Consider the following 14667-nt stretch of genomic DNA (forward strand, 5'->3'; position numbering starts at 1 on the left):
GTTTGCACAAGAATGTAAAACAGAGATCTTTTCTGCTCAAAATACCCTAAACCAGATAAAGGACCATATCCAAAAAACCTCCAGGAGCCTACTGAAGGGGGATGGTGGGAGGGACGTAATGAATGAATGAAGATGAACAACACAGATGGAACATTACGGTAAGACATAACTTCTTTATCTGATGTTGTTAATCTTCATTCATTCCTTACTGATGGGACAGTGTCCTTAGCTACCTAGTTTCCTGGGAGTACATATGGAAGAATATTCCTGAGCACCATTGAGCCAAAGGCAGCCCCCCCCCCCCCGAGACCAAATCCAATTTGTAATGATTAATAAAGGTATGTAGAGAGGCCCATGTTGTTGCTGCACAAATATCGTCCATGGTAGCACTAGAGTGAAAGGCCACCGAGGTTGCCACAGATCTGGTTGAATGTGCTCTAATTTTTTTAGGCAAGGGCAATTTACTATGATGGTAAGAAAAACATATGGAATCTCTCAACCATTTGGACAAAGGAATCTTGGAAACTGGCTCGCATATTTTAGGCCCAGAGTAAGAGATAAAAGCTGGTCGGATTTCCTAAAGGATTTTGTTTTGTCCAGGTAGAACCATAATTGTCTGTTGACATCCAGTAAGTGGAGACAGTACTCTCCTTCACTGGGAAGAACACTGGTAAGTCGACAGTCTGGTTTCATGGTTAACTCTGAAATTACTTTGGGCAGGAAGGAAGGATTAGTCCGAAGCGATACTCTGTCCTTGTAAAAAATTAAGTAGGGACGTTTGACACATAAGGCCTGAAGTTCAGATACCCTATGTGCTGAAGTGATAGCCACCAGAAAAAGAGACTTCCACGAGAGAAATTTCATGTCACAATTGGCTGCAGGTTCAAAGGGAACTTTAGTTAGTGCCTGCAACAAGAGGGTGAGATTCCAAGGTTCAATAGGTTCTCTAATGTGGGGTCTGATGTGAGAAACCCCTTTCAGAAAAGTTTTGCAGAGGCGATGAGAAATCAAGGTGGTGTCCCCAAAGCCATTGTGAAAACTGGAAATAGCAGCCAGGTGAACCCAAATCGTAGAAGCTGCTACTCCGGATTGTAATAGGCCGGAGAGATAATGAAGTACATCAGGGACTGAGGCTGAACCAGGATCTAGGTTATTATCATGAGCCCATAAACCAAATCTCTTCCACTTATCACGATACAATTTTCTGGTGGAAGGCTTATGCAAAGCCAGAAGAATGTCACGAACAGGTGAAGAAAGATTCTTCTGCCTGGCAATTATTGGAAGTGGAGGAGCCAAGCCGTCAGTTTGAGGCTGGAGAGGTTTGGGTTGATCATCCCTTGAGGGTGTAACAGTAATTCTGGAGTTGGAGCCAGAATCCATGGTTTGCATACTAGATGAGGCCATAGGAAGGGGAACCAAACTTGTCGAGTCCTATAAGGGGCAATGAGGATTACTTTGCTTCTCAACCAAATTGCTTTTTTCAAGAAATACGGGATCAATGGTATTTAGGAAAAGCGTAGAGCAGTCCCGTGGGCCAATCGTGTGTGAGAGCATCCCTCAGGGGTTCCCCCGAGAGGAAATTAGGGCAAAGTAACTTCTGCACTTGTGATTTAAGGGTGAGGCAAACAAGTCGCAGCAAGTTTGGCCCCAGAGATCGAAAATCATCGATGCCATTGCAGGATTGAGGGACCAATCGTGAGGTAGGAGAATGCACCCGCTCAATTTGTCTGCAATCACGATGGAATCCCTGGGAATGTGCATTGTTATTAGAAAGTGGTTGCAAGCTAAAGCCCATTGGCAAATTCTCATGGCTTCCCAGTACAGAGGATAGGATTTGGTTCCCCCTTGTTTGTTGATGTACCAGACCACTGACATGTCTGTCTGAATAGAAACAGTCACTGATGGCAGGACGTGGTGTTATGCTTGCAATGCTAGAAGCACTGCCCTTAGTTCCAGGACATTGATATGCAAATTGGCCCCTGCTGATGACCAAGTGCCTTGGACCATCTGTCCCTGAAAATGCCACCCCCCAGTCAGGGAAGCATCCATGGTCACTGTGGCTTTGGGCTGCGGGGGCGAAAAGCGTCGGCTCCATATAGATACGTCTGGCTGCATCCACCAAAGTAAGTCCTTCTTGCATAGATTTGTTAAATTAATTTGGAAAGACATTGTGTGAGTTAACATTGACCATTGTGTTAATAGGGGCCATAGAAGTATTCTCATATTTAGTCTTGCTAGCAGAACAATAGTTATTATTTAAGCCATTGACCCGAAGACTTGAAGGACTGCCCGAGCAGGCACCTTGTCTCGGGGGAGTATTGCTCGGATCTGGGAAGCAAGTCTTTCCAATCTGTGATGAGGAAGGGAGACCGTGCAAGACAGTGTGTTCAGCGTGGCTCCTATGAATTTCAAGGACTGGGCTAGGGTTAGCTGACTCTTCTCCATATTTATAGAAATGCCTAAATGCTGTGCCTATAGTAGAGTGTACTGTCGTGCCATTATCTGTAGATGCTTGGTGGGAGCGGTGAGGAGCCAATCGTCAAAATATGGAAACACCCAGAATCCCTGCAGTCTGAGGTGAGATGCTGCCACTGCCATGCATTTGGTAAACACTCTGAGGGCTGTAGAGAGGCCAAAGAGCAGTGCACGAAACTGGCAATGACTGGCTACCAGACGGAAGCACAGGAGTCTTCTGGATCGCTTGTCCATTTTTATGTTGTAATACGCATCCCAAAGATCTATAGAGCACATCCAATCGTCTTTTTTTCAGGAAAGGAAGGAAAGACTGAACCGTGACCATCTGGAACTTTGTCTGCTTGACCAACTTGTTTAAGATACTGAGGTCCAAAGTGGGTCTCCAGTCCCCTGTCTTTTTTGGCATTAAAAATAACCTGGAGTAGAATCCGGATCCTATCTGGTCTGGTGGGACTATTTGGATGATTTTTTTGAAGCAGCTTTAGAACCTCTTGAGCTGCAGATTCCCTTTGACCGCGTGGAATGTCGGGAATATGTTTTGGAGATTTGGGGTGAAGATTGAAGGGGATGTGACAACCTCTGGTAATAATCTGCTGCACCCAGGAGTTTGAGGTGATATATTGCCAGGCATGTTGGTGCAGCAAGAAATGTCCCCTGACTGCTTCCAGAGAAAACCAATCAGGCTGTTCGTTAGGACTGCTGGTAGGGCTGGCCAGAGAAAGAATCTCTGAATCCCTGATTGTGTGGACCACCCTGCCCTGAAAGGGGCGTCTTCTTGGAGAGTTACCGCCTCTGCCCCATGGGGTATGCTCACCACATGTGTCACGGAAAGGACCCTGGGACTTCTTGTGCCACATTTTCCTGCTATTCTGATTCCTAGAGAAGTATCGTTGGGGATTGGAAAAATGGACACCTATGGCAGACAGGGTCTTACCACCCTGCTCACACCTGGTTAGCGTGTCTTTCACTTTAGATCCAAAAGGGGAGGAAGGCTCGACTGGAGCGTCAAGGAAGGAAGCCTTGAAAGGGTTCCCGAAGTTGGAAAGGTGCATCCAGGCATGATGTCTCATGACAACGCCTGCACCTGCCGATCTTGCCGCCCCTTCGGTTGCATGGGAGACCAATCTCATGGACAAGTTAGATATGGATTCTAGGGTTGCAAGCTGTGAGGCCACTTTGTCCCGGACCTCGTCAGATACAGTTCCTGGTATTGTTACAGAGAGTTCCGTGATAAGATCTCTCTGGAGCCTAGTGAAATGTGCCAGGTAATTCAATGACTGAATGGTAAAGGTCGAAAAGGCAAATGTCCGCTTCCCTAGTCTGTCCAACGACCAGGACTCCTTGTTTGGGGGCTAAACAGTGTGGCTCTCCTTGGCGAGCTCTTTCTTCATTGCCGCCACCATCACCATAGTGTCTACAGGCAATCCTTTAGACCAATGAGGGCTATCTTCTGGGGGACATAAGAATTTATCTGGTCTCCGGGGGATAGGCTCAATGGAGTCAGGCTTTTTCCAGGTGTGCTGCACGATGAGCCGGACAAGCTTGTCGGCAGACAAGGTCATCCAGGCAGTAGAGGGCCAGGCACGGAAAGCCTGAAAGAACACGGACTCCTCGGGGGATGGGTTTGAGGACTTCCAATCTCCTCGCTGTTTCAAAATTTCAAGGATATCTCCGAAGGAGACATCTTCAGGAGGAGATTTTGGGGACTCTTCCCCTTCATCATAGTCCATGTCATCCATGAGAGACTCTTTGGGGAGTCTACGTGCTTCCTTTTGCACGTTGTCTTCCTTGGAATCTCCTTGGTGGGGGGCTTCAGAAGAGGACTCTGGAGAGAGGGTGCCCTGTTCAAGGGTATCTTGTGGATCCCATACCCAGTGTCCTGAAGTGGCAGACTGTGCCAACTAAGGCTTAGGAGGAATGTACATATGGTGTCTCGATGCCTCTGGGGCCAGCTGAGTGCCTTCAGAGGCCAGCGCCCTTTCCATCACCTGAAAAACATGTCCGCCTGAACAGGGATGGGAGCCTGGAACCGGGAGGGACAACCTTGGAACCAGGGTCACATCCCGCTCCTCCAGATCCGCCACCAGGAGAGGGGACTCGGTGCTGCTGTGGTCATCTGGGCCATACCACACGGTGCAGTAGAAAAAATCTGCGCTATGCTAGAACCCTTGATGTCGATGGCCCAGTCTCGACTCCGAGGATGGCTCGGCTCCAAAGGAGTTGACGTCCATAGGGAGATTATCGGTGCCACAGACGAGGATGCCGCTGGGACCATGACAGATGGAACCGGAAAAGGCATCGGAGCCGAGGGCTTTGGACTCGGAGATTGAAGGAGTAGTATAAGATGGAGTCCTCTTCTCCAAATGGGATAGAAGGTTTACTAAGGGAAGTCAACCCCCTAGCTGTCAAGAGTTGATCCACAAGTCTGACCACGTCTAGTTCTGATAGGCTCCTGGAAGATCTGGTGAATATCCCCGATGGGGAATCTGGAAATTCCAAAAAGGGGCTATACAGCTGCCCTGAGAATGGATCCGTCGATGGGGAGTATCTGGTCCGGTATGGGCTCTCCCTGCGACAACAAGGTCGATGGATCTGTAGAAAATGCAGTAGGGAGCGGGGAAGTGATCGAAATCGAGATTCTATTATTTGGGTCGAAGGGAGAATCTGGACAGAGGTAGTCAGGGCCAGTACCGTGGTAATCGGAGCTGTGGTAGTCGGTACTGAAAGTGTCCTATCAGACTTTGGTTCAGTAGTCGGCACCAAAGTAGGAGACTCGAGTCCAAGTACCGATGTAGATGAAGGCAAGTTTAGCAGTCATAATCAGGATCGGTTTCACCATCAGCCCCGAGGAAGGGGTTTTGAGTCCTGGAGCCGAGGGAACTGAAGACAATTTTGGTAATTTAGGTCTAGGCTGTAAAGACTTAAGATTCTGGATCTTTAAGAGAAGAGGGAACCGAATGGCTCCTCTTCTTATGACCTTTTCTGGAAGGGGAGAACCCTCCAATGTAGAAAGAGCCTCCGAGACAGGAGATTTGAGTAACCCTTTAAGAATGAGTTTATTGCATCTCTCATTGAGTGTACGAGTACTGAAGCTCACAAAAATATTACAAGGTGGCTGAACAGTCAGATGCGGCACATTCGAGCAATAAACACAAGAGGAATGTGCGTCCGAATTCGGCATTTTATGGACACACTGGTCACAAGCTTTAAACCCAGTGGTCCCTTTCTTGTCAGCCATAACCACACATAAAAACAAGGCCACTACACCTGCAAAACCCATAATATCCAGAACAAAAAACCTATAATGGTATATAACAATACAGCAATCAAAACACACACTTTTTTTTGAATATATAAAGAGAGAGAGAGAGAGAGAGAGAGAAGTGAAGAAAAGGGTACCAACAATGGTATCCAGAGAATACCAGAGAGGGTAAGGATGGGAACTACCAATGATGGTAGAAAGGAATACCAGAAAAAAATGATAAAGGGGAGAAAGAATGAGTCACTTTACCAGGAAAAGGGGTAGCGATACGTAAATAAGTACAAACAACAAAGAATCAACAACAATACAACGTTTTAACAACAAGCAAAAAACCACTTAGCTGAGTGTGAAAAGACTTGACACATCCTGATCAGTACAAGGTAAACGAGATCTGGGGTAATGGGGAGAGAGGTACTATGGTTAATCTTAGAGCATGAGAATTTTTTGGCTGACGACAGCTTGGTACAGTGGCTGAGTCAAAACAGAGGATCAGTTCTTAACTCATCAGTAAGGAATGACTGAAGATTAACAATATCAGATCTAAACTTCTACTTTTCCTTCCTAAAACTCTAGCACAACATAAATCCTCTTTGTCTATCACCTCCCTTAACAATACCATCATTAGACCAGAATCACATACTAAATTGCTTGGTGTCACCATCGACGATCAACTAAAATTTGATCTACATATCAATCAAAGCATAAAGAAAACCCACCAGAAACTTGGCATCCTGTACCATAATCATAAGTTTCTTTCTCCCTCCTCCATTCCAAACCCTTCCTGGCTACATATCTCCTCTTACCCTGTCTTCCGTATGCTGCTCCTGTCCTGACTAACCTCCAGTCATCTCTTCTCAGCAAACTAGAACAAACCTACAATAAAACAGTTAAGTTTGCCTCCAATCTCCCATATAAATCTCATCACTGCCTTGCCCGTAAGTCTTTGCAATGGCCTGAATTCCCCAAACAACTGCTCCTTCCTCAACTGCATACAAGACACACTGTTATTTACAGCCGCACCTCCTGCCTCTCTATCTCTAATATTGTAGCACTATACAACCCAAGATGTCATCTTTGTACATCTGACAAACATCTCCTGGACACCTACAAATCCACAAAAAATATTGGAAAGTCTCTATAAAAATATTCAGTAGCCCGCTCCTGGAACTCCCTCCCACATAATATAAGAAGTTTCTCTCATAAGTCCCAGTTCAAATATGAACTTAAGCACCATCTTCTAAACACCTGGTCCTGTCCCTGTCAAACTTCAACTTGATATTAGCTACCCTCCTCCTAAATCTACTTTTCTTCTCTCATATCTTTTCTCTCTCCAGCATCTATCTCCTCTCCTGAGTACTACACACCAGCACCCTCTTTCTACTAAATAATCATTTGTCATCCAAAATAACTTGCTGTTAAATGTATAGATTTATACTGAAACCTGTACAAAATTGTTAAATTCAGTCATTTCACCCTGATGTATACTTCTTTTTTTTCTTATTTGTCTCTTGTGATGTAAATTTTTGTCTTGAGCAATTGTAATTGTAACTGGAGCTTTTCTTCTCGGGTCTCCACTGAAAATGGGCCTTTGGCTCAGCTAGACCAACCTGGTTAACAAATGACAATCAATCAATCAATCAATAAATAGTATTAGCTGAAGACAACCACCTCAGAATAGTCTGTTTTAACACAGGCTGTCCCTTCTTTGTCCCATCATAAGAAATACTAAGCTGATCTGCTTTTTAAAGGACTTGGTTCTATCAAGATAGTACCCAAGTTGCCAACACATGTCTACAGTCTGTAGAATCTTTCCTCCTTGGTTCTCTGAATTCTGAAATAATCTCTATGGAAGACTAGAGAGGGTTCACCCAACATAAGAGTTTGCAACTCAGATACTTTTCTTGCAGATGTCAGAGCAATAAGAAGTACAGTCTTCCATATGCTCTACCTTAAATCAGACTGATCAGCTGATTCAAAGGGGGGCATAGTTAATTTTTCTAGCACAAAGATAAGATCCCAAGAAGAGGACACTTGTTTTCTAGGAGGAACATGCAAAGCCCTTTAATAAACTGTTTTACCAAAAACAGAGAAGAAAGAGGCGGATCCGCAGATAGACATGCTGAAATGGCCAAAAGATGTACCTCGATAGAGGAGTAAGACAGGCTAGAGAATAAAGTAACTCACAAAAATATTTCAGAACCACTGGTATAGAATTCCCTGATGGGACCCTGGTTATTGGCTAGGCACCAACTAGAAAATCTTTTACACTTGCCAATCTAAGACTTCTTAGTAGCAGGTTTTCTTGCCTCCTTTAGTACCTGCTGCACATCCTCATGAAAAATGTTCCTAAACGTTATCAACATTTAAACATCAAGGCAGTTAGATTAAGTTGTTTAAGACAGGGTATACATATCAAACTCTCCTTATCTTGTGTGAGTAGGTCCAGTCTGTACGGAAGCTTGTGGTAATTGCCCTTGGCCAGTTCTATAAGAAGGAACCAATGTTGCCTGGGTCAAAAGTGAATCGCCACAATGATTTTTGGAGAGTCCTTTTGAATCTGCAGAATTTCCCTTGGTATCTGAGGAAATATGGAAATGGGTAAAGGAACATTCCCAACCACTGGAATGAAAATGCATCTGTTTTCCAGACTTGCCTGCAATGAGTCCTGGAGCAGACTTGGTTTAGCTATCTGTTTTGAAGGGAGGCAAAACTATCTATTTGAGGTGTTCCCCTCTACTAGAACCCTTCCTGGAAGGGCTCCTCATTCAATTTCAATTTTAAGGGCCTGCCCTGATCCTGCTCAGCTTGTCTGCAACTACATTTTGCTCTGATGAAATTTAAGATGCCTGGAGGGTTAAGGAATACTATAAGACTACCTCCCTGCACATTCAAGACTGCACAGAGGGAACAACTTTGTACCCCCATGTTTGTTTATCTACCACATCACTGTGGTGTTGTCTATAGTCACCTCAAGTGGGCAAGGGGATCAAGGCATGGATCACAGTCAACACCTCTAACAATTTAATGCTTTGGTCTGAGGAACTTCATGGGCAAGCATTTTTACGGCCCAAGCATCTGTAGTTACAGACTGACTTCTGAGGAGAAAAAGGGAGACCTGGATTTACAATATTGGGACATAGTCCTGCCCTCCACAAGGTCATAATTTACAGACAGAATTAATTAAAAGATACAGACTGACTGTGGAGTAACTGAGGTGCAGATCAAGTGTGTCTGAAATGTATCCAACTCCCATGCAGATTGACCAACCAGAGTAGTACTCAGTAATGTTCTGCCCAATACGGAGAACCATCTTCACTTAGATACACAGGCCTGCTAAGTTTTGTGGCAGCTTAAGCCACCTAGGAAAAAACTGTCATAAAACTGTGCTTTTATCTTTTCAGAACTTTGCAGTGAGATGTGTAATCAGCAAGAATGTCGGAAATCTTGCATGCTACTCCAAAGAGACAGTGTGTTCACCAGTATTTCTGCTTTATCCTGCTGAACTAATCAGAAGGGATGAGGACTTTGTTCTTTTGAGTGGGACACACACTGATTTTCTGGATGCTTCACTTCCAGAAGACCCTGCTCTGCCAATGGTCTCGGCATCCAGAGCTCCAAGAAAGGAATGGAAAAGCAGTTCATAGTGCTGTCTGGCTAACTTCTTAATGGATGAGAAATGCTATGGACAGTGATGACCCATGTGGCCTAGTGCAAGATGGGCACTGACCATCTATAAAGGGACTGTAAACTGGCAAATCTGAGGTTCACTGAGTACTAGCCCAACTAATCAAAACTTGCTAATACTGCAGTCACTAATTATTGTAGTATTCAAACAAATGTGAAGTCTGGATTTAAACCTAAAAACTGAATATTCTTGAAAGCATTTCTGCAAGTGAGCAAGTACCTTCAGCACCTCACACAGCATCCATACATAATTATAGCAATTCACGGATTGGGCATTGTTAAGAGTAAATATTCCTTTTCCATTAGATTGTGCAGGAAGTGTGGGTGACGCAGGTGGTGCGTGTGTGTGTGTGTGTGTGTGTGTGTGTGTGTGTGCTTGCCAGCATGATGATTAAACAACAGAGACACTGGTTATGTGGCCAATTTCCATGAAGTTTTTTTTTTTTAGTTAATTAACTGTGTTACACACATGCGTTGAGGTAGCATACATTATGTTAGATTCATTCATATATTCCTTCTCTGATTACCCACTTAATTCAATAGAGTCATACAGCAGACAAAGCCTATCCTTGCATGCAATGGGGGCAGGGCATACAAGTTCTTTTTGAAAAGGGTGCCTATCCATCAAAGGCAACACGCACGCAGTTTCACAACGCATGAGCACCTACGAGCATTTTATGGAACACCTACAGCATGCCTTTAAAACTAGGGAGGAAACCACAGCATCCAGTAAAAACCTCTGCACATCCAAGGAGAATGTGCAGACTCTAAGCTTGTTCTACACTTACATACACTTTCATTTCTAGAGTGCCTAATTTGATTAAAAAACTCATGGCAGCTAGTCACACAGCCACAGAGTTGCTGGGTTGTTTACTCACCATCCTGACTAATACCTAGAGACATAGTTCTCAACTGTCCCTGATTTTGACTCCAAAATTTAGCTCTGTCCCTCTTAATCCCTCCTAAAACTGGTGACTCTTGGAGGAAAGTTCGCAAATTGTACTCAATAAATAATGGCAGTAAGCAAGAGTTGCATGTTTATTTTATTTCACAAAATGTATAGTAATTATAATTATTTTATTCTGCAAATGTCTCAAGTTAATAGTATTAATATTTTATAAATGTCCCTGATTTTTTTTCCTGGGTTTGTCTCTGATTCTGATGAAATATGTCCCTTGATTATTAGACAGCTATGCCTAGAGATAACACATGGCATCAGAAAGCAAAAATAAATATAATTCCCAGAAAAAATGCCAACACTTGTAACCACAGGAATACTCTGACTTCAAGGACATTTAGCAGAATAAAAATTGAATAAATTGCATTTATTTTTTAATGCACGTTAAATTAGCTGAGATGTCTGAAAAAGGTATAGTGTGCTATATTTCTGCAAGTCGCTGGAAAGGAAGGCTTGAAGCTACTTTAATCTTTTCTTGAAGAGGAGAAAGAAAAAAATAGCAGGAATTAAGTGTCTACAAAGAATTTAATGACTATTCACCATTTGCTCTTTACAGAGACAAAGTCCCACAGAGACTACAGATCCATTCATTAATGAATTGAAGACTGTGCATTAGTTGAGTTGCACGATTCATTAAAAAGAGAGTAGCTTGTGGTATAAGAAGTAATGAAACAAGGGGAGGTTTGCTAACAGACGTGAACTTAACAATAAAATTGTAAGCAAATGAAATTACTAGTGTACACAGTTAAAAAAAATAAATGGAGGAATAGATGAGCGACATTTGTGACTAGACTCCATGAGGTCTTTCTTATAAAGATTTCCAGAAGGAATGCATAGGACATGATGTGCAGCTTCCAGGAGCTCAACTCATTAGCAGTTAAAACTATACATCTTCACATGTTATCAAGGAGGAAGCACTCTCCTTTCTATAACTTTCTTAAAATGCATGTAGATTTATGGCTTATTTCTGAGGAGGATTGCTGTTTTTGTTCAATAAGACAATACTTTAAAGCATATACGTGCACTTACTACTCACAAGGTTTTGTTCATTAAGCTGGCACTCGATAATCCGAGTTTTGCTAACACCAACTAGACGGACTACATCAAGATTTTAGCATTCAATCCCAAGAAAAGACTAATTCTTTCTCAAATTAACTCTATTGTTTAAATACTGGGGATGATGTATGTTGGAGAGGCTTTGGCAAAATAGGTCAGAGCTTGCAAATTTGCTGGGCGTACAACAGGTTACTCGCATACTGAAATGTACTGAAAAGATATTATACTAGGCTCTTTTCACCTAAAGAGACCTCAAGCCAGCCCAGCATGGATTTCAACCCAGCATGGAGAAGATACCTTCTCAAAACCTTTTTCATGGTTTGGACTACAGATATTTATTAAACTGTAAAAATTTGCACTAGTAAAATCTTTCATTAAAACTTGTATTTTCAATATTGTTTTAATGTTTAACACTGAAAAACAAGTTGGAAAATTAGCCTGAGTGCAAAACTAAGGTTTATAACAAATGATATATTTCTCACATTTTTTTAGTTTTTAGTTAAGAAGTCAGTGTGTAAATTGAAACCACTACTACTAAAACTAAACTTCTGTTATGTTACCTTTGCCAACAGTTATCCTTCCTAGTTGTCAGACTTGTAACTGAAAAAGAAATCACACTAGAAAAACAAAACCTAAATCATCTTACCCCCAGTATCTGAGAACTGCAAAGAATAGATAACAGATTCTCCTTCTACTGTAAAAAGCAAACGACTTCCATCTGGGCTCCAGCATGCAGTCTGTAAAAAAGTAAGAAATGGTCAAGATTTCAGCTTGAAAATACTTGCCAAGCTAATTGACAGAACAAATGTCATAAGTCCCACATATTTCCATTTACAAATGTAAAACCCAATAGAAGTTCTCTCTCATTCAAAGTGATATGAACCTATGAACCTACAATGCAAGACTAAAGGGTTTGATACTGCGTAAATAGCCTCATCAAAGAAGAACTACAATTTGTAGAAGCCACAAAGTTCAATGACCATCTATTCATTCACTTGCCAGTGATATTTTGACTAGTTTTCAGGGGTGCTATGTCCATCTGAATAATGCTAATGTAATCAAAAGTGAAAAGTCAGTCTTCTTTACCAGATCTTAAATTGTTATGATTTTGGCCCTACATGACCTGGGTCTTTATCTCAAAATGGTGATAGTTCTTTCTGGACTCATGGGCTGCTGCCATTTCTTAAGGAACAGTTTGAGGCTTCAAGTGTTCATTCCTTTGCCTACTAGACTCCGCACACTACCCCTAAAACAAATTTTTTGACGTTGCATAATTCTTAGTATAAACTTTGCTTAAGCAGTTTTATGTCTTTGTATCTTTGCATACTTTTTGTAATGCTTGTATACCATGATTAGAGTTTAAGAATTTTATTAATAAATCTGAATATGAATGATGCAATAGATCTTGAATTTAACAGACTTGCTGCAGAAATGTGATGCATTCCCATCAATAGATTGAGCAACTTAGAGCTTCCCACTCAGTAAGCTATGGATATTAAGATCTTTTGGGACTAACTACTACCCATCTTAAAAAGTTTATAAATCATATTCTCTCCTTTCCTCCAACCCTGTCTTTTGAATACCTCTACTATTAGTTTTTTTATTCTTTGTTGACTGGGTTAGTCCCACTAAGTTAGTGTCCTCTTTTCGGGGAGACCTATGGTGATACTTAAACTACTAGGGGAAATTTGTCCAGGGCATCAGGAAACTTCTACTCTTTTCAACAGATGCTATGGGATCTTTTACATCTACCTGAACTACTACCAACCCAAGCAGATTGGACCTGGGCTTAATGTCTCATCTGAAGGAAGACGCACTCAGGAGTACAGCACGCACTCCACCCTTCTTATGTTGCACAGTAGTGTCAGCAATCCATCTATCTGCTGTTGGAAGAGAACCAAGGCATTCTACACCAAAGGGTGTGTGCTACCTGTTGCGCCAGTGACATTGCCTTAAAGAAAGATCTTTCCTTTAAAGCAGTAACCTTTAATACTTACTTTTTAGCTTCTCTTGCACACCACTACTTAACCTCAGCTACGTTCCCCTATCCTCCCTGAACCACAATAAATCTAAATGAATCTACATCAGTTCTAAGCTGCTGGCATTAAAATATGACACCCATTACTTCTATATTAACTAAACAGGCAAAACCCAACAACGCAGTCATGTCAAAATCTAACAAGATTACACACACAGATAGAAGGGCTAACTTCTTTGCATCACACTTTGCAAACAAAGGCACACAATACATCCACAATAAGTTGCTGCGCAAAACAGCACTTTTATGTTTCAGAGGAGGAAATTCTCAACACACACCAAAATAAAAATCCGACAGCCATATTAGAGTTCTTCCTTATAAGCCTACCTAAAAGTTCAATAATTCACACCCATTTCTTCAATTTCTCCAAGAATACACTTTCAATGCCATCCCAGTTCAACACATCATAAAAGCATCTCTAAAAATTGTTGCTTTTTCAGCCTTCTGTAAAGTTGTAACTATTATCCCAGTTCCAAACTAATAAAAAAAAAAAAGCCTCATGACACCAGATAGCTTTAGACTTTTCTCTGTTCTCTCAGATCTCCTACTAGGAAATAAACATTAGCCATTGAGCTTACCCAAAACCTAGACACCAACAACCAACAATTTACTCTGCAAAGAAAGTACAGTTGTGTACCTACCATAAATGTAGACGTTCAAGTGTATTCACTGTTGCAGTCATTACACTTGGGTTATCCTGCTGGCAGGCGACCCGCAGTCGGCCCGAGTTCCAAAGTCCTAGTCCGGCGTCGGTTGCTGTCGCCTCTTCCCTGACGTCAGTGTGCCAGGGGTATAAAAGATGCAACCGACGCCATTTTCTTCAGTTTTTCTTGCCCCAGATAGGAAGGCTGTAAAGATAAAATTATGCCAAAAAACATGCATATAATACTATAAACATTTCCTTCATCTACAAGCAAATACACCACATAGGTAGTATAGAGATGAAAAGTACAGAAAAGTCCCAGCAAAGAAAAAAGGGGGATGGTGTGTAACCTGGACTGCAACAGTGAATACACTCGAACATCTACATTTATGGTAGGTACACAATTGTACTATGTTCATCGTGTTTCACTGTTGCAGTCATTACACCTGGGTAGAATCCCAAAGCTGAGGTTGGGTGGCTGGGTCTAAATTGGATTTGGAGAGGCTAACAAGCCCTGCAGAACTGCAGTGGCAAAGCCTGCTCTGGATTTG

At 42.3% G+C, this 14667-nt stretch overlaps 1 protein-coding gene across 4 annotated transcripts in view; it reads right to left on the reverse strand.

Moving 5' to 3' along the window:
* AAAS (aladin WD repeat nucleoporin) overlaps nt 1–14667 on the reverse strand; it is a 1251774-nt gene that overhangs the window by 340938 nt on the left and 896169 nt on the right. For all 4 annotated transcript variants that reach the window (XM_044083905.1, XM_044083907.1, XM_044083908.1 and 1 more), the window contains exon 12: nt 12082–12172. In XM_044083905.1, coding sequence (XP_043939840.1) covers nt 12082–12172 — 91 coding nt within the window. The remainder of the gene's footprint in view (nt 1–12081; nt 12173–14667) is intronic.

Source organism: Protopterus annectens, chromosome 9.part0, assembly GCF_019279795.1.
Source record: "Protopterus annectens isolate FY-2018-M chromosome 9.part0, PAN1.0, whole genome shotgun sequence".
NCBI lineage: Eukaryota > Metazoa > Chordata > Ceratodontiformes > Protopteridae > Protopterus > Protopterus annectens.